The sequence below is a fragment of the Parambassis ranga genome, chromosome 17 (assembly GCF_900634625.1).
Source record: "Parambassis ranga chromosome 17, fParRan2.1, whole genome shotgun sequence".
Lineage (NCBI taxonomy): Eukaryota > Metazoa > Chordata > Actinopteri > Ambassidae > Parambassis > Parambassis ranga.
Genome location: NC_041037.1, coordinates 11,011,792 through 11,036,032, shown reverse-complemented (window position 1 = coordinate 11,036,032; position 24,241 = coordinate 11,011,792). Strand labels below are relative to the sequence as shown.

General features: G+C 42.6%; 1 protein-coding gene across 1 annotated transcript in view; it reads left to right on the top strand.

Moving 5' to 3' along the window:
- The window catches only part of LOC114449301 (ephrin type-A receptor 3-like), a 68,910-nt gene that overhangs the window by 20,142 nt on the left and 24,527 nt on the right, over positions 1-24,241 (top strand). The window contains exons 6-10 of the mRNA XM_028426821.1: positions 14,752-14,907; positions 18,424-18,759; positions 19,623-19,735; positions 21,055-21,217; positions 22,938-23,046. Of these exons, the coding sequence (XP_028282622.1) occupies positions 14,752-14,907; positions 18,424-18,759; positions 19,623-19,735; positions 21,055-21,217; positions 22,938-23,046 (877 nt within the window). The remainder of the gene's footprint in view (positions 1-14,751; positions 14,908-18,423; positions 18,760-19,622; positions 19,736-21,054; positions 21,218-22,937; positions 23,047-24,241) is intronic.

Genomic DNA, 24,241 nt, shown 5'->3' with positions numbered 1-24,241 from the left:
TATGAAGTGTAAAAAAAATGTGTGTGTAGCTGAGTGAGGAGGCATGTGGGTGAATTTCCCTGTGAAAGTAACTCTTTGTATTTAGGTTACAGATGCGCTTTGTGTGTGTGTTTGTGTGTGTGGGTGTGCGGATGTCATCACTCCCAGCACTGCAAGGACAGCTCTTGCAGAAGAAGGGGTAGGAGTTACTTTGAGGCATCTCCTCTTTTTATTTGTGTGTGTGTGTGTGTGTGTGTGTTTGTCAGAGCTGAATATCTCATTTTCCCCTCTGCGTAGAGGAGAGCTGTGAGAGTGTGTGTGTGAGAGAGCGCTTATTGATGTGTGTGTTGTGTTGTAGGAGGAGAAAAAAGGTATGCCTTAGGAAGCAGATTATTGAGTTGTAAAACTCCCCAGATGGTGCACGCAGCATGTGTGCGTTTGTATGTGTGAGCGTGCATGTGTGTGTGTGTGTGTGTGTACATACTGTGCATGCATGCATTTGACTGAGCAAGCTGTATTAGGCTCACACTGTCACCTGTCCCTGCGGGCTCACTTCCTCCCCCGAAAAGAAAATGGAGTCATAGATATTCATCACTGCAGACTTGAGATCGGTGCACATAATGCAATTTCAGTTGTTTTGGAGAAACGGCAGCCAAGACAGCCAGAAAACTTGGCAGTTGGGCCTTAGAGAGAAAGTGAATAAGAACGAGCTGTACTCTGCAGTTTGCAAACTGGTAATGTGCGCAGTTTGTGGCAGAACTCTGGCTGCATCTCAATCAGGAAACGTAGACTGCAGAGTTACATGTCTGTCCTGCAATTTGACAAGCTGTGGTTAGTTGACAGGTGATCTCACTGACAATTATTCAAATGATGTCTCGGTCTAATCTGTGTAGCTCATACCATGTGTTAAAACTTTATTAAGGGTCAGTCTCATGCAGCAAAGCAGCTGACCCTGGTGATCTCCATGACCTCATCAGACTGAGCCTTATCACTCCAGAGAGAATAAATACAGTGATGTTGGAGCGTTCAACAAGCTAGATTTAACTCAATAAAACAATGCTTGTGTGTGTGTGTGTGTGTGTGCATCGCAGCTCCAGTCATGAGGTAATGATAGAGTCTTATTGACAGTGTGAGGTCAGAGGTCCGCAGATATATGTGTCCCCTGTCTAATAAGTAATGGTTACTATAAACGTGGTGTGGACATGAAAGTGAAACAGGTGTGTAGGGTTTTCAACAGGGGAAGAAAAGCTGAGGTGTCTAATATCAGTTCATTTATAAGCATGTTTTCTGCCAGAGCAATTATTCTGGTAACAATCACAAAGCATTTTTTAATAGATTTCAATACCTTCCTTTGTGGTGAATTGAAGCTTCTCCGCTGCAGGGGTGTCTGCACCACCCACTTAGTATTAGGAAATAATGTTTTTTGTAGGATGTGAGAAGGATTTGCATAGCAATGAATTTTTCCCCTTCATACAGCAGGAGAAGTTGCTGTCCCACGTACGCAAGCCAAAACATATCTCGCGTTTCTTTTGTTTCCTGTGATATAACGCCAAATTCACACCCTGGAAGCCAGCTAGCTTTTGTTTTAAATAACTTTAGTGCCTGAGCCAGTGTGCCTCCACATGCCTGTGATCTGATGTCAATCCCTTTTATTGTAAAAAAAATCACTTAGCAAGCTAATGCGAATGCATCTGTAATCAGCCTCATTTTAACAGGTGCATTCATAAAAAGACATGAGAGGACACTGAGAAGTGCAACAACCCCGTATGTTGCTCTTTGTTGCGTCCCTAAGAGAACAAGGGCCAGGCTTTTAAAGAGTCCTCTATGCGCTCGGCATCAGCTCCCAACAAAAGGTTCCTGCCCTCACCCAGGCTGGAGGTCTTCCATAGGGAAAACACACTAATGCATTTAAATCATCCACTCTGGCTTGCTGTCACACAAAGAGATGAAGGGGTGAGGTGGGGAAGAGAGCCACAGAAAGGACTGGAGGGGCATTTATAATTATCATCATGGTGCAGGTGAGAAATCCGTTTAATGGACGTCTTGAATTCTCTTCCTCTTGCTCTTTTTGTGTCTTCTTGTGTCTCTTTAGCTGCTCTGAGGCCCTCTGTCACTGTCTCCTAATGTTCTGTGTGAACCTCTTCCATGTCTTCTTTTTGTCTCAGTGTCACTCTCCTTCTTTCCCTCTCCTCTCCTCTCTCTCTCTCTGTTTCTGTGTCCCTCTCTCATGGTGTAAAGCGCTAATGGAATCATTACTAGCCTCTCTGTGTTAGACAAACACCAGACACCTCCAATTACAGCTTTTTTTCAGTCTCTGGCTCTCTCTCCCCTCCCCTCAGCTATTTTCTGACCTTGCTCTGGTGCCTGCTTCTATAATGGGACTGTTCTGCACTTCTCTACAAGCCACTCATTTTGCTCCTCACCCATCTCCACTGGCATTGTCTTCCTTTTTTTTTCTTCACCTCAACATTTTTCTTTCTGTCTCCCCTCTCTTCGTCCCTGCAGCCCTCATCTCCTCTGTCTGCACTCGTTAAACATTTATAAATCACGGGTTCATCTTTCTCTTCTTGTCTTTTCCAACCCTTTTTTATTTCCTAAAGGGAGGCACAAACTGTGTTTAAATGAGAGTTTTCAAAGGAAGATTAAATCTAGTTAATAGTTTTATTGCTTACATTGAATTATACTTTTCTAAGAGCAAGTATAATAGACTGTGAAGCAGAATATAATCGAAATAATGGCAAATTCAGCCATAATTCAGTGACTTGAGTGTGTAGGAGTATAAAAATAAGTTAAAGTGTTTCAACAAACCATGATATTTTTCTACTTCTGGTGCCTAAACCAGCAGAACATCAGTGGTTAACAGCCGGGTCAATTCACTACTCTGCCCACATCACCATATATATGTCATTTTTGAATCAACCTACTGTGTTATTAATGTGTTTGACAATGTGTTGTCAATTTAAGATGATACACTGGCAAGACTGTACATCCTTTGTATCGCATAGCACAAACAAACTGTAATACTGCGGCTTCTGCAACCTGCCTGTAGCCTCCAAGGACATCCATTCTTACTGAGAATGAAAGAAAAACAGATTTAGAAAGAGGCATTCTGAGGAAAGAAGAAAGATATTTTATTTATACTGTGAAGGTATAGGGTCAGAGTAATAACTTAAACTATAAAATAAACTGTTGCTTTGCTGTAGTCTAAACAAATATGACTCAGACATGTTTATGTACTTTGGTATAGAATCATATTTTTCTCTTTGCATTTCATTTTTAAACACATATTGAAACACATACTGTGCTGTTTTATTTGCTTGTTATTTGCGTCTGCGTTATGCCGTGCATTAAACACACTGTTGCTCCAATGGCCATGACCCCTCTGCTCTGTCACATAAAATCAAAATCTGCTCTGACACCATTGGTGTTGCATAATCTCTCCCTCTCACTCTTATTCAAACACATCCTCTCTCTCCCTCTCTGTCACTTTTGCTTGCCCTTGTCACTTTCCCTCTTTCTCTCTCTTTCTCCCATGCAAAGGCCTCTGTCTGTGTGGCTCTTTCCCTCTCTTGCTGTGTCTTTGTCTCTTGTGCATTCGGTTCCTGTGCCCTCTCTGTATCTGTCTGCCACTGTTTTCTCTACCCCTCCATTTCCACCTCGTACTCCTCTGCCCTCTCCTGCTGTCTCTGTCTCTCACAGCTGGTAGGGGATGTAGTGAATACTCCTCTCAAACCTCTCCTGCTTTAAGCCCTGGGGGTACATGCTGAAGGGCAGGAGTGTGTGTGTGCATGTGTGTGTATGCTGTAGGTGTGCGTTTGTGTGTCCTGTCCTTCTCTGTGTGTCTGACAGCACCAATTACTGCCTCAGATGGCTGAGAGATGGGGGAGAGACGGATTGAAGAAGGACAGACACCTGTCACCTCAACACAAGTTTTCTTGCTCTCATCTCCTGTCTCTCCTTCTGAGCAGGCAGAAGTAATATGGGTCAGCATGACATGTCTGTCTGTCTGTCTGTCTATACATGTCTAATGGTCTTACCTTTTCTTCAAATTAAACCGTTTTAATACTGCCAAAGTAAAACTTTGTTTACAAAAGAAACTTCTCAAAGTGGCGCCACACTTCTCATACTGATTCCACTTGGCTCTCCTGCTGTTCTCTTCACTTCTGAATTGGATCTAAACCAAAGTGTGAATCTCTGGGGAACAGTGTGTGTCAGATCTGGTGCGAATTATCTGATCAGCCACACGTGTCATATGGAACACTGTGATGCAGACACAATGGGTTTCAATTCAGACATTTATAGGCTACTACGTGTCTTATAATAATGTGCTAAAGACATGAAGTTACAACTCCTCCTTTGGCTGCAAGATTAAGCAGCAGGTGCAGTGAAGTTGGTATGATACACTCCTCATTTTATAGAACCTTTGCCATGGACAGGTTAACAATCTGCATTTTAGATCTGAACCTGCATGTGCTCAAATGGAAGTGTAAAACACGTCAACAGTATTACAGTTGTAACGCGAGATGCCAAGTGTGGCACCGCTTTACAGAGATCAAAACCAAAATCTGTGACTTCAAGCAAAAAAAAAAATGATGCTTCACAGAGGTACAAGCAGGAAAGACAAGATGTTGTTAGCCATGAAACAGCTCTGATGTTGAATTTGCCCTTTAAGGCACAGTGATGTGCAAAAGCCAGTCAAACAGCACATCACCAGGAGCAATCAAAGGCCTCCTGCTCAGCCGTTCAGTCAATCAGACGCAGCTCTGACCACAGCGCAGCAGGAAAGGAATTACAGTAAACCCTTTGTTCTCTGCACACACACACAGACACACAAACTGTGCTGTACAGAAAGTTATTCTGTATGTTACACAGGGCTCCATGCAAGGATGCAGTTTGCAAAACCACTCAAAGCAGGAACTTTTAAAAGAATGCATCATACAAAACAAAGTTCTACACTTTATACCTCATAAGAGGATTGCTGGTTCCCTTTGTGATGGAAGCTATGAGAGAACAGACAAAGGAAAAGGCTAATCTTTACACCTGTGAAAGAGATTGAGCTCATGTGTGTGCTGAAAGCTCAGTGGGGAACCTGCCTTTCTTTATTGCCTCCATCTATAACAACAGAGCTGTGTGTGTGTGTGTGATGTGGACAGCCGAGTAAAGTGAGCATTTTTATGTTGATCAGATACAGAATGTTGAAGGTCAAGGGCTCCCTCCAGTAGTATGTTCTCTCTTAAAACACACACACGCGCACAGTTCTCTCATTTCTTTGCTCTTCTCATGGTGGCAGCTCGGGGAGCTTGAGAGCACTAAGGTGTGGGCAGGAAGGTAGTGGGCGGCTAACAGAAGGATTTAGACAGGTAGTCAGGAGATTTTTGTGTGTATTCAGTCAATGCGATGTGTGGATATGTGTGTGAGCGTGTGTACACGGCTGAAGGCATTAAAGCATTAAGCTGTTGAAGTGTCAGGCAGCAGGGTGTTATTACTAGCCAGATGTTCTTAAAGGACAAACGGATATATGGGCCAAGTAAAAGGCCAGTCATCTGTCCTTCCACCTGCCTGTTTGAGTGTGCCTCTTTTGGCTGCTCTGCCTGTCTGACTTCATTTTTCATTTATTTGGGTAATGACGGCCACCTTTTCCTTCATTTGTCCTTTTTTTTCTCCTTTATCTCCTCTCACTCACATGTCCCTCCTAAACTTTATCCCTTTCCTCCTCTTTCTCCTCTCTTTTGTGTTTGAATAGATGACACAAAGGCTTAGGCTCTCCCTATATCCTTTATACACATGTAGTCCCCGTCTACATACCCACACAGCACTGACCCAGATAATGTCTAATTCACACAGAGTCTCCACACACACAGAGCCTCTCTCTCGCCATGGACGATCACCGTCCAAGCCACCAATAGCCACCGTAGCATCTATGTGGTGTTTGCACCGCTGAAGTGTTAGCCACAATAAAACCTGAGGACACAAAGCCGGCATACAAGCGACAGCACCTAGCATGGCTCAGCGGAGTCTGGTGCAGTGGGTTGAGCTGTGTGAACAAACCCTAAGAGAAAAGAGAAAAAGCAGGCCAAGGACTGAGAAACTGTTAATGCATGTTTCAGCTCCTCACATCCTTATATAGCACTATTCCCTGCAGAGAGCAGGAGGAGAGGGGTGTGAAGGGGTGAGTGAGTCTCCTTTGGGTACAGTTCCCATTAATTGGCTGTGTTCCATATGCTGTTGAGTTCCAGTTAGGGATAAACATGTGTGCACTCATGGGAAAGTTCATAGCGTTGAATCAATCTCCAATTTTCTTTCATTGAAAAGCTAAAAAAAAGTTTCATGGAAGGTGCACGTGTGTGAGTGAGGGCAGAGGAGGCGTGCAGGCAGCCAGTGGGTCTGTTGAACAGGAAGTACAGAGACAGGAAGGCAGCCATTGACCCCTTCCCCTCCCTCACTCTTTCTACTTTATGGATGGCTTCCAGATGTACGATCAGCCTGTCAGGTTGATTGGACCGGCGCTGCACAGGCGTTATTGCTCAGTACAGATGTAACCGTGGTCAGGGTCTAATTTGTAGCTGCTTTTGTATGCATTACAGCTGCACCAAAGGGAACCATTCACGCAATTTAAAAAGATGTCAGCCGTAGTGTTGGAAAGAACAAAGGACACATAAACTGCTTAGAGATGTTTGTAGTATTTCAGTAATAAAGGTGTAGATGGAAAATTTTCAACAGCACCTGTAGGCTTCACTCACAGCTCACGTGTGTATAAACATGTTTTTACTGGGAATGATTTGGTTTTGTCTTAGGAGAGATGTGAGGGAAAAAAACTGCAGGTGCTCTGACAACAACAGAGCATTTAGTTTCCCTGTCCATCAACATGGTTAGCAGTTTAAGCACCTAAAATCACACTGACAGTGTGTGTTAGCATTACGTTACCTTTGTGGAGTCAGAACAGCACTTTCATAGTCCTAATGGTGACCAACCATAGCTCATATAGTAAAAATAATCTCAACCACAACATACGTTTTCTTAGATATTGTAAGCAGCCAAAACACACTGGTAAAAAGCGCATGTCAGCATGCTAGGTCTTCTCATGCACAGCTCATGAAGATACTGTACAATAACTGAGGTCTACGATTGTCACAACCTAGCTTTATGACAGATCTACTTGTGGAAGTAATTTTTTTCTGTGATATGTATTTAGATGAAAAACTCCTGTAGGACTGAGTTGTCTAGATGTATCATATAGAGCACAAATGATGCACACAGTGGCAATCTACCCAAGTGGGGACTCTTGTATGTGACACCTCTCCTGTGCCCTGAATGGATGCTTGGAGCTCAAAGAGGTGTGTAAGGATAAGTATTACTTGTAGAGTTCTTCATTCATCTCAAGGCAGTTCTGATGGGAGATGCCACTCGAGGCGCACACATCTGCACGCAGACACACACGTGTCTACACCTGTTCATTAACATAGAGATTCCTTGTTAATCTAATGTGACCCTTGAGCAAGGCAGCAGTCGAGGTAAGAGTTGTCTTTCAATTCTGCTGCTTTAATCCTGGCTGTGACATTTCTGTGATCTTCAACTTTAAGAATAAAACATACAAGGACAGAATTTTTCTGATATTTTAGTTCCATTCACTGTGACTGTAGCTGACAAAATCAACCACTGCCCACCTACAGATTAAAGACAGCAGGAATATGGCCTTTAACAGGTACATCTACAAGAGTGTGTTTAAGTGTGTGTGTCAGACTGACAAAGAGAAAAAGGCACGGGGCTCTCCTTTCCCTCTCTGCCTGAGAGAATGAATTATTGAGAGTGATGAACTGAAAATAACGTGGGTGAGGAAAGGAGGTGCACTGCTCCTCCTACACACACTCTGCCGGTCACGGGGCCGACTGATGTGGGCACGTTTACTGCCGTGGTGCGTGTGTGTGTTTGTTGGTGTGTGTGTGTGTGTATCTGGGGATACTGGATGTGTTTACAGTGTGTTAAAGCTCCATGGGTTTGGTTTTAATGAAGTTGATTAAGTGACATGTGCAAAGGGAGACAAAAGGCGTGCAGTGACAGTTGAAATGTATGTCTGTGTTGTGTGTTTTGGTGAGTGTGTCGGTCTGCCTGGCAATGAGATGGTGAATCTTGGGCATTTTATCTTGATAGCAAAACAGACAGAAGAAATAAGTTATTCAGGCTGTGAACCAAACTCCCAACAGACTTCTGTAGGCCTGTCATGCTCTCACCCTCTTCTTCTCTCTCCTTCTGTCCATCCCTCGTCCATGACCCCTTTCACACAGAAACACACACACACCTGGTATCTATTTAATCTGTTTTTAGACCGCAGGATAATCACCCAGGGCTGAAAATTAGTGAGCCATCAGCTTGGGTTACCACTAGAGTGTGTGTCCATGTAGATGTGAGTTTGCGTTAATTGCACTGAAGTTGAGCTCTCTCTCTCTCTCTCTCTCTCTCTCGCTCTCTCTCGCTCTCTCTCTCCCTCTCTCTCTCTTTGTGAGGGGGTTTGTGTATGTGTGTGCGTGCCTGTCAGCGAGAGAGTAAATATTTGTGCAGGAGCTCTGGAGAAGGTCAGGGTCAGAGTATGACAGACAGCCCACTGGGAAATAAAAACACATACACAGACAGACACACACACACACAAATATAGGGAATGAAGAAGAGATGCTGAAAGGGGAAATAAGACAGACAGAGAGGACGGAGACAGAAAAACAGAAGGAGACAGACAAGAGAAAACATAGAAAGACAGATATGGAAAGAATTAGGAAGAAAGAGAGCTTCATCTCATAGTTCCCCTTGACTGCTCTCAGTAATTGGCTGATAGCCAAAGGACAGAGAGTAGATCAGAAAGCAGCCATGAGAGTACTCATGTGCTTCATGTACTGGACATCACAAACCATTACATGTCTGGTCTGACTGTGTGTGTGTGTGTGTGTGTGTGTGTGTGTGGGTCAGGAAAGCCAGAAAATGTCATAAACAGAATAAGGGTCCATCCTGGGGTGTCAATCACGGTGGTCTATGGCCTCTGTGTGGTCATATCTCACACCCGCTCATTTGATCTTGACTCGTCTTCCTCTAACATCCTGTGGTAGTAAAACTAATTGCTTTCATACATCACGTGTTTAAAAAAAAGTACATCTTAGTTAAGATGTACATAACCCCATTTGTTATGTGTGATGAACAGCAGTGTCTGAACTGGTTTCAATAATGTAGACGAGACCAGGCCAACGTTGATACCAGTCATTTCTGGACATGGCTTATACAGAAAGAGAATATTGATAGTGTTTGTCCCTAAGCCAAATCCCTTACACGTTCACACATATCACAGGGTCTGGCATACATTAAAAATGAATGTATTCACCATGACCGACATCAAGGCTGTCAATATACATTTTAATTATATACTGCTCTGATGTGAGGTTTCTTCATGTAATTATGCAGTTCAATTCAAACATACAATATTAACTATTTAACTGCTGGAGAAACAATTAGGTTGTTTTTTGTCAAACACTGATTCTAGTAACATTGGGTCAATAATCAGATTTTGGCATGTATGTTGTCCTCTAAATGTCAATATTCTTGTAAGCACACATCCTCATCAGTTCTGCTGTGAGTTCAAGTCAGGCATTCTGTTTATGTTTACAGGGGACATACACATACATTTAACAATAATAGTATTTACACGTTTAATCTGAATTTATTTGACTTGATAACAGAGCTGTAAAATCCTGAAAAATTCCTCTTTTAAATAGAACCTTACTACATGACTGGACAGTTACAAAAGAAAAAGAACGGAAGGAAGAAAGTTGTATCATACTGGCAAACCGGCTTGCTCAGGAATTCTGTGTGTGTGTGCCCGTGTGTGTTTTGCAGGATTAGCAGTAATGGTGAATATTATGGTGTTAAAGGTTGTTATGAACTCCGATTAGGGATTAGAGGATCTCTGCAGGGGGCTGGCCTCTGATGCTGACATCTCTATCCCACACCAACCTTCTCATTAGCACACACACACACACACACACAGCCAGACACACACACTTTCCTCTGGTCTCTAAACAGAACCTCATATTACACTTAAAAACACAATCATCAGAGAGGGAAATTGATGAGGACACAAACACAGTTAATAAACTCACGTGGGTTATGCGTTTCTGCAGCTTTTAGCACGTTGCTTTGCTGCACTAACAGTAAATCCATTGTTTAAAATCACGTATTTTTGTTGTGAAGGGTACTGATTCCCTGGTGCCTATGTGTGTTTTTGTTCCACCTATATGGTGCGTTATTCTTTAACTTCTATCTGAGGTTTGTTTTGCAACATGTCAGTTCGGCTGGTTTCACGGGCATGTACACACTAGCACAAACACACACGTACAGATGCGACCCCGGTGGCCGTAAAGGACGTCAGGTTCAATCTTGTCAGTTTCCTCCACTGATGCTTGATGTATCAATTTTTAAGTAGCTGCCCTCAACTAACACACACACACAGAGGATGCTCTGTGCTCCAGGAGCTGTGGCACTCGAGGGGTACTCGAAGGGTTCCATCTTGAAAGCCTGTTGCCATGGTGACCATTATGGAGCTCATCTCCCGTGGGCCAGCAAGCTTTACACAACTCCTCTCCCTCCCAACCCAACACACACGTGCATATATACACGCTCACTACATACCACACACACACACAGACTCGTTTTGCCCTTTATGGTAAAGCCGGTGGGTTGCCAATGTTTGACTTGAATCGAGTGCGACAGAAAACAAGAGAACAGAGCAATTAGCAGCTCAAGTTGATGAAGATCTGAAAGGGAAGTGGAAGAGAAGAGAGTGCTCATGGTAAGGCAGAGAAAGTGTTTGTGTCAGAAAAACGCAGCTGATGTGTTTTTGCATACATACAGAGCGGCATGCCTGAATGTAATTAGAATATAATGACTTATGTGAGATATCTGTGTTTCTGTGTGTGTGCATGTGTCTCAGTGTGTACAGACTCTATTGAACATTAACTGAATCAATTTCTTGAACTTTATTCAGAGGCTTTTGCATAAGAAGTTAAACATCATGAATGAAACATAAAGGCAACTGAAGTCCTTTAATATATGAAGAACTGGCTGGAGGGGAGGTCACAGTGCTGTATATACACTTCCTTTAGCATCATACATATATATGAGACCTGAGCACTGTAATTTAAATGAACTGCCAAATTGTCTTGTAATATTCCTGTCAGAAAGGAAGGACAGCGTGAGTGAGTGTGAAACATGTGTGGTCAATAATCAATAATCAGTCACAGTTACTATTTGGTAATGACTTTTTACACTCACCATAAAAGGAGAATGGACAGTTTTACCACTACTATGGTTTAGTGTGAAAACATGATTGGTGAGCAGCAGAAAGCAGCAATAAATGGGAATTAAAGCTAATATTTTGTTTTTGTTCAGTGTTAAACAGGCATAAAAGTTGTATTGTAACAAGATATAAACACAACCCTGATGATAAAGTGACACTAGCAAACTGCAATGCATCCAGAAGACACTGTGGATTTATTCTGCCTCCATATTATGGATGCCTGATGTGTGGTATACTTTAACTTCTGGTTTGCTCCCAACCAATTTCCTGTTAGCTGTTAGCTGCCCCACAGGGCTGGGCTTGTAGTGTAAAGTGGTCTGCTGCAGTTAATGACAAAGCTGATGTGAGCGAGGAGAGATCCAGAAACGAGTAGTTTTATGAAACACTTAGTTAAGAGTTGTTAAAAAGCTCAGAGGTTCGTTAAAATTCTCTGTGGGTTTATTATTATTATGACCCTTTACATGCCCACTGCAAATATGAATACGCTGATTAGAACAGCTCTGAGTTGTAGTTTGGTAACACTGTCATCTGCTCTCCAACCATTTCTAATGATGAGTATTTGCAGCCTTAAAAGTGTGTAATATAACAGAAATGGATAGAACAGAACTCAATCAGCTCATGTATACAGTGTTTTCCCAAAGGAAGAAGTTGGGCTGTTCCCAACTCAATCAGTGCGTGGTGACTGAGGGTGTGTCTTGAGTAGCAGTACTATATCATATCTAAGAGCTATCGATTGGCATAAATACACTGACTCTCTCTGGTGACCGGATGAATAATTAATAAGACACTGGATCTGAGGCCACGCTTTATCTTTTTACAGAAACACACGTGCACATTTCAAACACACCCCATATACTGTGACGCACTGTCAAGTGGAGACGATGCAAATTTGTAGTTAGCTCATAGTTCTGCAACATAGTTTGTGTGTCTAAACTTTGTCTTTGCTTTGTGTGCAAGTGTATGTTTATGCAAGCACTCACTACTTCAGCCTTCTTTTTTCATATCTGTGGAAAATCATTAATCATAAGGGAACCAAGTCAAGTAACACATTTCCCATGGGGCAGACACTGGGAGTAGATCGAGGGGGAAAAAAAATAAGAGGGTAGAAAAGTGGGAGAGCAAGAGAAAGAAAAACTGGAGTGAGCAAGAGGTGGAAAAGCAGAGGAGAAAACAGCAGCTCAGGAGAAGGAGGCTCCACTCATAGTCGCCAAGCCACCATTCTTGCAGAAAGTTTTAGATCAGGCAGTTGTACGGACGCCAGGCCTGGCAGTGGGTGCCCTGTCTGTCCTCTAGCGCTGAGGTCCTTTGTGCCTCTGTGGCTGGCCAGTGCCCCGAGCCAGGACTCTCCGGATGCAACGTCCCTGGAGAAAAGCTGCTTTTCCACTATGCTCGTACAGGCCAGCCAACAGGAACACACACACACAGTCACCAGCGCAGCACATAGGCACCCATTACCTTGGAAGCTGACAGGAAGGAGGAAGGAGAGCAGAAACCCTTTGAGAATTATCACTCCCTTTTCTTTCCTTCTTCTTTTCTTTCTCTCTCTTTTGCACATAAACACTCACACACATCCTTTTTGAGTGTTCTCTCAGGTCTTTTGGGGATTGTGCTAGTGGACTTTGCTCCCCTATGATGAATGATTTGCCTAAAAATACTGTCTGCATGCGAGTGAGCGCAGCATCCAGGTGGAAGAACTTACCTCCACTGTGAGAAATCACACTACTTTTAGGCCACTTTTCCATTACGCTATCTGCAGGTTAACTACAGCATTGAATATACGTACCTGTGTGTTCGGGTGTGTGTTTTAGTGTGATAATATACAGCCTTTCTGGGACAAGTGACGTGCAGCTTGATTAAATCCGTGACCTTCACCAGCAGCACAAGCAATCAGTAGGCGAACACACACGTTCACACACACGCTGCATACTTAACGCCTCCTCGCACACAAGCGCTTGGCACACGAACATGCAATCAGCACCTGGTGGAATCTGTCGCATCATTGATCCAACCTATTGGTACACACACATACGCACATGCACAAAAACAGACAGGCAGACACACACACACACACGAGGGGGGCATCTATCAAATTGCATTTGAGGCAGCTTCATTTTCCTTACATAGGGTTTTGTGCACTGTAATACTATTTACCAGTGTGGCAGAAAAGCCTTGCAAGGGCGGGAATACCAGGCCTATGAATGTATAAATAAATACATGCGTAATCTATATTCAGATTACCAAAGGGAAAGTCAGGAATTCCATTTTACTGCCTAGGATGCAAAAGGGAAATCATTCAAGTCCCTCGTCTATTTCAGCAGGCTGCTGCTGTGGAGTGGGATCACGCTTTTTTCCCTCCCTGGTTTTATGACTGCACATAATGACTAATATGCAGCCACTGTAACAGCCACAGCAATAGTCATATTATGTTATTTTGACTATTGCTGTGACTGCGGCTGTATATTTGTGCTCCCTCGGTTGCCTGAGGATCTAATGCTTATATAACAGGAATGACAGTCGATCTGCTGTTGCACTGTGTTATTGTACTGTACGACCCCGTTGTTCAAACGGCCCTAAGCCTGATGTAAAAAGATCTCACGTAGACCTAATGTCACAGTATATTAAATCAAACTTTGTTTTCTTGTTCATTGCCACGGGTGCTGCACGGCACATCTTTTGACCTATCCGTAACCGTAGTAACCCAGTTGTACCATAGCAATTTGATGTTGTAGTGTATATTTTTAGACTCTACTCTCCTGATTCTCCTTCATCTTTTGCCCGTTTTTTTTTTACTGTACAAACTTGTTTTGTGGAACATTTCTATCAGTCATGACGACATTGTGCTCTCTTGGAAGATGGCGATATAACTGCATGTTTATGTCAAAACACTGTGTAGTGTTGACAAAGGCCCACCACCAAAGGTTCAAAACCCTACCTGTAAACACATACACTGTGCAGAATGACAAACAGAAAGCTTAAAATGCTTAACTAAAGCTACACAAACTGGTGTACCATCATGTGTAATTTCATGATATTACATAGGAGAAGAGACTATTAGTAATTGTCAAATTATGTGAGTAATTAAGAGAAAATAGGTCAACCTGTAAACTTTAATGTTTTACAATTGAAAGTTGGGAGGTAATTATTCCACAATTTGCCTTCTTCTAGTGAAGAACCTCAATAGAATCAAACCGAAAGGATTACTTTCCAGAATTAGTGGTAAATACACTTACAAAAATGCTTATTTAAAACGGTCACTGCTACTCAACAACTTAAGCAGAGGTCAGCTTCTGCCAAGGTGCATGGACAAGAGCAATAGAGATGAATACCTCTAGCTTTATCATCAATGGCTGTCACACACTAAAGTGGGTAGTAAACAGTGAGTGTGCATCATGTGTTTTTGCAGTCTTTTTAATCTGTGTTCATCTCTTTCCTCACTCCAGCGTGCAGACCTGGAACCTACAAAGCGTCAGCCACAGATGCCTACTGCACCAAATGTCCCCCTCACAGCTCCTCCCTGCAGGAACAAGCCATCGAGTGCATTTGTGAGAAAGGTTTTTACCGCGCTGAGACCGACCCGCGCTCTATGGCGTGCACACGTGAGTAAAACAGACATGGACAGAAAGCTCGAAAACACACACGTAAGCTATCACAGCAATCAGTGCATTCAATATGGTGGCAGATTGGATGTTATAAAAAGAAGGGATTACATTTCATTTAATGAGTTTCCAACACACTCCTGTAGGAATATACACTGCATGGCTGCTTTCCAATTATTATTTTCCTCTGCTGTATATATGTATATCTCAGCACACAACACAAGCAATACACAGATAAAACACACACACACACACTTCCATGTCATCATTATTGGTTGTGTGGTTACAGACGATGGATATCTCAGATGAGAACACTGATATGGCTGATACTCTGGTAGGAAGCTGATGATGTTTCTAATTCTTTGTCTCACACACACACACACACACAACAAGAGGGATTGGACCACATCCTTATGAAAAGACTGAGGATAAGAGAAAAGATGAGGAGGGAAGATTGGGTATATGAGAGGGGCAGAAAGAGATGGATTGAGATAGACAGAGCCATGCGGGGGAGGGAAAGGACAGTGGCATGGCAGAAGAGAGAGACTGAGTATAAGAAAAATGGAGGAACACACACACACACACACACACATACTCAAACCCATTATCAGGTTATGGTAGATTACACTCATTAATCGTTGTAGCAGGTGAGATGTGACAGGTGTTATCAGCTGGAAATGAGTAACGGTTTGTTCAAATATGTATGGGTGCACACGCTCACACATGCTGTCCTGAATGGTGAAGAGCATTTAGGGGGATCAAGGAGGGAAAATGAGGAAATAAGGAGAAAAGGTGAAAAAATGTCATAGAGATGCAAAGAATAGCACTTGAGCAAAGAATAAAACAGTGGGGGAAATGGTGGACTTTCAGAGGCCTATAATCTAAGTGTCATAAATGGCTGATCAGCGGCAATGGTGATGATGGACACTTGAGTGAGGCCTTGGGAAGTAGGAGGACAGAGAAAAGAAAGAGACAGAATTAGGAGGATCAGTTAGCACATATTTCCAGCAGATTTATGACCGACAGCCTCAATTATACCCAGCACGGCCTCCATCCCCTACACCCAGCTGTCCAACAGCCCTCCCCCACTTCAAAGTGGCTCGCTACTGGGAAGGCTAATCAGGAAAGTCCCAGGTTCTGATGGTGGCCCCCTGGGGCTCACTGCTCAGCCAGGACCCGATGAGATGTGAGGCCGAATGGGCATCTACTGCCAGATTTCCATATGGATGAGATGCGTGCCGCTGTGCTATGAGCAACTATAATCAGTCACTTCCATGTGAGTGGTTCCCATGCGACATGAATGGCATGGTAAGGGCTTACCCTGATGATGTGTTGGAAAGTTTGTGGTTCAGAAACTTCCAACACATCGTTTAGAACTGCTCTTCGAATGAAAGGGAACAGAAGTCAGCTGTAGCTCTGCTGAGAACACCAGCACTTCTGTATTTGCTGCTTGAACTATGTTAACACAGCAGTGTTCCCTAAGCAGAGGGGTCTCATTGGCAGATTATGTTTTATACCAGTGCCCAGTGTCATTTCTTAAGCCTTAAAACTCATACATCTCCTTCTCAAACAGGATTTCTTGGATCATATTTCATAATTTCAGCAAAACCAGAATAAACACACACCTACCTTCTCAGCCCCTTGCTGCTTTCAGACAGCAGTTGAACACCCACTTAAAGCATTCCACTGTTTGATGGTGGAAAGTTTTAAGGTGATGTAAAGAAACACCCCGCTGAACAGTAGCTTTAAAGCAAAAGACTTCATTAAAAATATAGCTAGTAAAATGGTAAGATGGAGCAAACAGAAAAACAATGAGGCTGAATGTTGTTAACTGCCACAACATAAATCATGTAATAACACAACTATCCAAATAGTAACGTCAATGAATGTAAACAATCCCGTATTTGGTTGTCGGGGCTGTTAGTTAAGGTTTTGGCACCTTAAACCGATCGAAGGAAATAAAGGATGTATGAGCAAAACGTGGCAAAAACGACACCCAGCAGCTTAGTGCCATGTGTGTTTGTTCTGTGCCTGTGTGAGAAGAAACAACACCATACCAGCAGGTGGCAGGGAAACTGGAAGAAGTATGAATACAAATACACAATGATATAGGGACTGGCCCCTTCTGAATCTCCAGTCTGAATTCATCATGCTTATTTGGTTAAAAAACAATATGGGTCTGGCTACTGCCAGCAGTGCAGGGCCACAAGTCACACACTTAGGTGCCCCACATCGGCCAATGGCTGACTGGCCTGTATAAAAACAGACATGGACAAAGTGATTATATTTAGCATGTTGCTTCAATTTCAAACATTATTTACCTCTATTACCCTGGACGTTTTAGCTAATCTATCAACACAAACACTTCTTCAAAAAGTGTAATAAAGAGCATTTGTGCGTCTGCCTCATGAGAATGATTGCTGACACATTTTTGGACCCTGTCTCTGCGATATATACTATTCATTTCAACTGAAGCTCAGAGTAATATTAAGCGCTGTAAATCATAAAATGTACCTGACTCATGAGAAAATGACTCTAGGCACTTTCTATAGATCATTGTCCACTCAGTATTTATTATCTGCAGTGCAGCCCTGGAGTATCAGTTAACTACACATGCTAAAAAAAAAAAAAAGAATCCGCCTGCAGTCAAGCATCAACTATTTCACATCCCGTGATTCTCTTTAAAGATGGATTTAAATTTGGAGAGTGTAATATAATGTATTATTCTCATACCGTCACATTTACAATCGGCCAGACTCTTTTTTATCTCTGTCCACTCCAAAGCTATTCATTAATTGAGTGCTAAGTGTCCACCCAGTGGTTTGAGTCAGTTAATTCATTTTTAATTTAATCAGTAAAAATTCTGTTCTTAATAGAAACTGCAATTAATTTGGTAATGAACATGCACGTTTAAAAAATGTGAGGAATAATAATATTCATTACGTTATGAATAAAGACACTGATAAGTAGTGCTGCAGCAGACAGACTGTGACTTAGAGCTTATACCATGCTTCTTACCAGATGCATGCTAGGATATTATGGTTATAGTGGGTAGAGGATGATGCAAATTGTCATATTATCTCTGCACTGTTAAATCCTGTGGTGCACTGTGGGATTTTTGACCACGACTGTATGGAGACATTTAGCAGCATGTTAACAAAGCCAAGGGGGAAAAAAAGTTTTATGCATACGCAACATCAATAAAGATGTTACCTGCTCAATTCATGCATTCATTACAGACGTTTAGTATAGCGTAAGGCATAGTCACAGTGCATGTGTGAAAGGGGGCTGATGTGAATTGTATAAATCATGTTATAACATTGTAAAATATCTAGAAGTGAGGTCATGTGACCCCTGTCATCAGCTTCAGGCTACCAGACTTTAGCAGCTGTAAAAATAGATAAATTACCTTTGGTGAGAAAAGCAGCATTAGTTTGTTTCCTCACTTTTATTGCTGACAATAATAAGCATTTAGTGTCTCTTCTGAATACGTTATGTGCCTTGCTCTTCACCCAGGTCCTCCATCTGCACCAGAGAACCCCATCTCAACCGTGAACGAGACCTGCGTCACCTTGGAGTGGTCGCCACCCAGAGACACAGGAGGCCGAGGAGACATTACCTACAGCCTCCACTGCAGGAAGTGCTCCGGCGATGGCAGGAAGTGCACACCCTGCGGCAGCAGTGTCCATTTCGTTCCCAGACAGATCGGCCTCTCGTCAGCCACTGTGTTGGTCACAGACTTGCAGCCGGACTCCAACTACAGCTTCACTGTTGAGAGCCAGAACGGGGTGTCAGACTTAAGTCCAACACCAAGAGGAATGGTAGTCATAAATGTCACAACTTCACAGACAGGTAAGAACACACTTACTGAAGGTAATGTCACTTTTGAAAGACAACGGATGCAGTATTTGTAAGATGCTTCTGTGGCAGGATATTTGAAATTTACAGTAAAACTTTAAGAAGAAAAGTTACTGCAGAATATTAACTTTAGAAAAAATAAAATCAGCTTGAAGTAGAAATGTGTTGGCTACCAAAAAAAGTGTGTTTATTTGCAGCATATTCACAAATAGTATCAAGCTTTTACAGGAGAACTGTAAAATTAGTGCTATGAGGCATCGCTCCGTTACTCAGTACAAAATGACACCTCTGCACCTTTGACTGCATGTGTATAATCCTATACGCATCTGTCACAGTGTGGGACTGCAGAATGTAAAATGTGTGTGTGTGTGTGTAAAATGTGTGCATGTGTGACAAGGTAGCGATGACTAATAGGCTGCATACAGTACTACGAATGTGTTTGTGTGTAATAACTGGAGGGGGAGAAGTGAAAGGAGGGTGTAGGAGGTTGTTAACCTCATTAAGAAACCCACATGCAGGCACAAGCAAACACACACTATTAACCCTTATGAGCATGTGCTCCAGAGCTGGGATTCACAGGGTTTTGAGTTTTTCACATTGATAACACGCAAAGATCACAGGCCAGACACATGTGTGTCACACATGCACACATAATCACACATGTACTGTGTATAGCACCTAGTAAGCTGTCTCATTAGCAAAATTATATACATGACACACACATGGTGCAATATGTGTCCTCTTGTTGTGACAGTAAAATCTCTCCACGCCCCCCTCAGCCGCCCTGATCCAGTTGAACTTTACTCTCACTTTGTTGCTCATGCTGCTATTGTTCTTTGTCTTTTTCTTTTTAACAGTGAGCGTAGTGTTGAAGGAGAGGCGGAGCAAGGACAGCGTGACTTTGGCCTGGCAGGGTCCAGAGAGACCTAATGGAGCGATAGTGGAGTATGAGGTCATCTACTACGAGAAGGTGAGGGACGCACACACACACATGCACATCCATTTTTAAAGAGGCACTCCAACAATTTTACCCTCAGCGATGAATTTACTCATGAAGCTCCAAACTGAAGGGTGCATTTAGTGCCTGTACTGGTACTATTATACTATTTATTAAGCCAGACAAAAAAGGAGTATGTCCCAGTTCAGAGTATGTCAAAGGTGCCTGTTCTATTAAATCTGGTCATGTTTTGCAGTGTTTACTGAATATTCAGACTCACACTCCTGTGTGCAGCAGATGGTACGACACAAGACGGATCAGTCAAGAAACATTACAAAGTGACAGCAACAGACTCTTTATATTTTGTCTCATCTTAGTAAAACTGTGAAGGTGCAACATCCCATATGTCCCATATTTTGGCAGCTGCAGTACACAGACAAAAAAAATGAGCAGGAAAAGTGTCATTTGGTGCTGTGGTAGTTTGAAAGTTTGGATCTTGTAAATCATCTTAGCGGAAAAATCATGTAAAAAGACATAATTTGTCAATTAATTGGAGTTTGAGGTGTTAGGTAAAAATGTATTTATATTTAAACTTATTATGTATGATATAGGTGTAAATCCTCTTGTTTCTCCTACATGCAACACCTTTCGCATGTTTCCTGCCTCTTCTCTTGTTCATCTACATGTTGTCTGTGCTGATGGGGTATGGGGTTTAGCCTCAGACCAAATCTCTCTTTATCTCTCTGTTTTCACTGCTTTATCCCTCACATCTCCTGTACGGCTCACACCAAGCTAATTAACCACACATCTGTCGAACAAACCTCGTAAAAACACGGCCGAGGTGATGAAATTAAGCCTCTGTATGTGTGTGTCTTGGCAGGCATTAACAGTAAAATAGTGTTAATCCGTGTTGTAGAGTGTCTTCCATTAGGTAGAGTATCAGCCTCTCTGCAGGGAATCAGCTTACTGACAGACACACTTATTCTTTATTCATCCTCCTACACACACATATCTATATGTGAACACACACTTACAAGGTAGTTGAAGAGTGAAGTGAAGCAGGACTAGTAACCACATATTGCCCCAATAGAGTGTGGAGCGGATAAGATTTGGGACTTGACAGATGCTCATGTATAAATACAACCAAATGGCCCAGTGATGAACAAATGAAAACTTAGTGAAGTGAATTTGGCCTCAGGAGACATTTAAATTTAACAATTTGAGGTTTCTATTATTTTCAGACTCTCTCTGGATACCTCTGTTCATTGCTCTATGTGAAACTAGTTCCATATCTTATTATCAACAGTTTATTTCTCTGATACTAAATATGATCCACTGTTCCTCTCATTCAGAACCAGCGGGAGCAGAACTACACAGTTCTGAAGACTCGCTCCAACATGATGACAGTAGACGGTCTGAAGCCAGGGACCACCTATGTGTTCAGGGTCCGGGCTCGCACTGATGGGGGCTATGGGAGCTACGGAGGAGAGATTGAACTGGAAACCAGCCACGAAGGTAAAGTGAATAATACATATTTGTTTACTATAATGAATCATCGGCTTAGCTTTGTTTTTCTGTCCCGCTCTGTGCCATTGCTTTGTTGCTTTTTTGTCTGTGTTCCTCTCTTTTAAATTTCCCAAGCGGGTTTCAGGTAAACATTGAAGTGGCTACATTCACTCCACTTGACCGCTTCACCACTTCACAAAAATTCTAAACTGAATGTGCAGGTGAAGTAGAAGGACAAAGGTTAAGTGCTGAGCTGGCACGTTATATCAAAAGTAATAAGTCTGATTAACTCCTACTGCAACAGTATAAAATATTCACTTTCATCTGTGTGGGTTCTTTTCATTTCTGCTGTCAGACAGAGAAACTAGAGCAGCCTTAATAGTTCTCATCTACATATGTGAACCAGTGGGTCAAAACTATCGTGGAATATACAACCCAATGTCACAAAAATCTGTCCTCACATTGCATAACTTTTTTTTACATCTTTATTGGAAAATTGCAAAACTGCTCTGAGTGTCAATGAATTTTCAGAAACCCTGCACATATGGACAGAGCAGAAGAGATCCTCTGGTCTGCACAGGACAGGCTGAATGTCCACAATCACATGCTTTGCTCCATTTCACCTTTGTTTGCTGTCATCTACTGTCATTGCGGTTTCATTATGTGCACTAGCATTATCTGCTTTGGAGGCCCTGTAATGTGCTTTTCAAAGTGACCATCAATTCCTTGACAGGCAGGCAGGCAGAGGGAGGATAAATCAGTAAATGTAAAGCACTGTGCTATAGATTATCTGTGTAGCACACAGAAGGCACACATTAGCCTACAAATCATTCAATAATCAATACAAATAATTGAAAGCCTGGTTTCTCTTCATGTCCTGCAACAACCTGAAATGTTAATATGTGAAGGATCATGTTTGAAGTTCATTTTGTCCATGCATACGTGCTCTCGGAGAGTTCACAGTCAAGTTCAGGACTTTGGCCTGCAGTGATCATATCAAGGTTATCTAATCAGATCAATCATATTGATTGTAAAGGAATGGTGTGTGTGTGTGTGTGTGTGTGTGCCACTAAATGTAATAGGAGATCAATGCTTATCTGTGCCTGCCCAGGGGCATTAATTTACCCCTTCAACACACACACTCAACCACTCACACACGTTGATATATGCAGTACGTACACACACAGACACACATGTCCGCTCATGCTTAGCTAAGCCAGATAAATGGGGTATTTGTTTTGAGTAATGGCTCGATTGGTGTGGCGTAAAAATCGATGCATCTTTGCAGAAAGTTCTCGGCAGTAGCCTTGTTATGTGCAATGTTAACATATCCATTTGGACAGCGCTGCTGAATGGGAATGGCTTTCACATCCACTCTCATACCCTCACAAGCAGCACAGAGAGGGAGAGCGCTTTTCATCAAGGACCTTACTTACTATTCCATCCATCTCTCTTTCTCTCTTTTACTCGTTCGCTGCTCTCTCTTCCCCCTCTCTTTCAGCCTCTGTTTTTTATCTCCTTTTCTATTGCTATCATATTTCATCCTCTCTCCATCTTTCCTCCGCCACATTCACTGTCTCACTTGCTGCCTTTTTAAGTCCCAGCCTCCCTTAGTCTTTTCTCCCATCACTATCCTCCTACAGAAACATCCTGGACTTCCTTCCTGCCTCATTTACACTCACTTTAATAATCTTTTATCTTCTTTTTTCCCCCCTCCTCTCTGATGTAGATGTTTTGGCTATCGGGGACCCTAACCAGTCCACCATCCTGGCTGTGTCCATCGCAGGGGGAATCGTTCTCCTCATCTTCCTGGTTACTTGCTTTGTTGTCAGTGGAAGGTAAGTAATCAGCAGAATAGAGTTTACAGCCTTCTGTGAAAGATTGTTATTCCTAGATTGATGCCAACTGTTATTACATTATGTACTTAAACCCCATGACACTCCGAATGAACTGATTTATTCATGTTGGGCGGCCAAAGCCTGGTACACCTCAGCATTACTCTGCTGCAGTGATCTTAACTGTACTCCTGTTGCCTTCCACCCAACCATCATCTACAGTGGGTGATGTTATCACTATCACTAACTTTTTTGACTTTGACTTTCTGTGATTTTTGTAACAAGAATATATCGCCAGCCTTAGCCTTTAAAATGCTGCGTGAACAAGCTTTACATCCGTCAAAGGTCCCTTTCAGAATAAGATTTTGGCAGCTGTATTTTCAGTAGATGAAACTGAACTTTGAGTGCAACATCTGAGGTAAAACTGCTGCGAGTAATCATAAGCAGAGGGCATTCACAAACACACAACACACTTGTGCTGCCTTCTCTTCATATATCGCTGTCTCTCTCTGAGGGGTTACACTTGGGTGTGCCAAAGCAGGGCCCTCACATTCGACTCTCACATTTACACGGCTGCCATAGTCAAACTAAAGGCTACGTTATTGTGTATGTGAAGAGCATGGAGTCTCTGTGATCACTCCCTTTGAAGGTTAGCCTGCTGTTAATGTGGAGGAGAAGGAGATGAGTGGGAGAAAGGGAAATAAAAGAATAACAATTGGTGAGAGGTGAGAAGATGAAAGGAGTTACATGAAGGGTTTTCAGGAGAGGAGAGGAGAGGAGAGGAGAGGAGAGGAGAGGAGAGGAGAGGAGAGGAGAGGAGAGGAGAGGAGAGGAGAGGAGAGGAGAGGGATGACATCTGTGACTTTCTATACCTGTGACTACATGTTTATCCTCCACGACTTCCAACTAGATTAGTCACATTTTAAGAACTACACACACATCCACATGCATGCAAACAGGCACATACTAATGTGCACTCGCTAAAAACATTAGTATTGATTCAGGTGATTGCTTATCAGGCTGAGTGCCCTATTCACTATAGACTAGAGGGGATGTAATCAGCAGAGACTGTCCTGTATGAAGCACACACACTGTCACAGGAATACATCAACATTTTTTCATCAGCGCGGTATTATGGGGTTGTCTGAATAAGTAGAAAAACATCTTGTTAAACATTCTCTGCTGCAAACACACACAC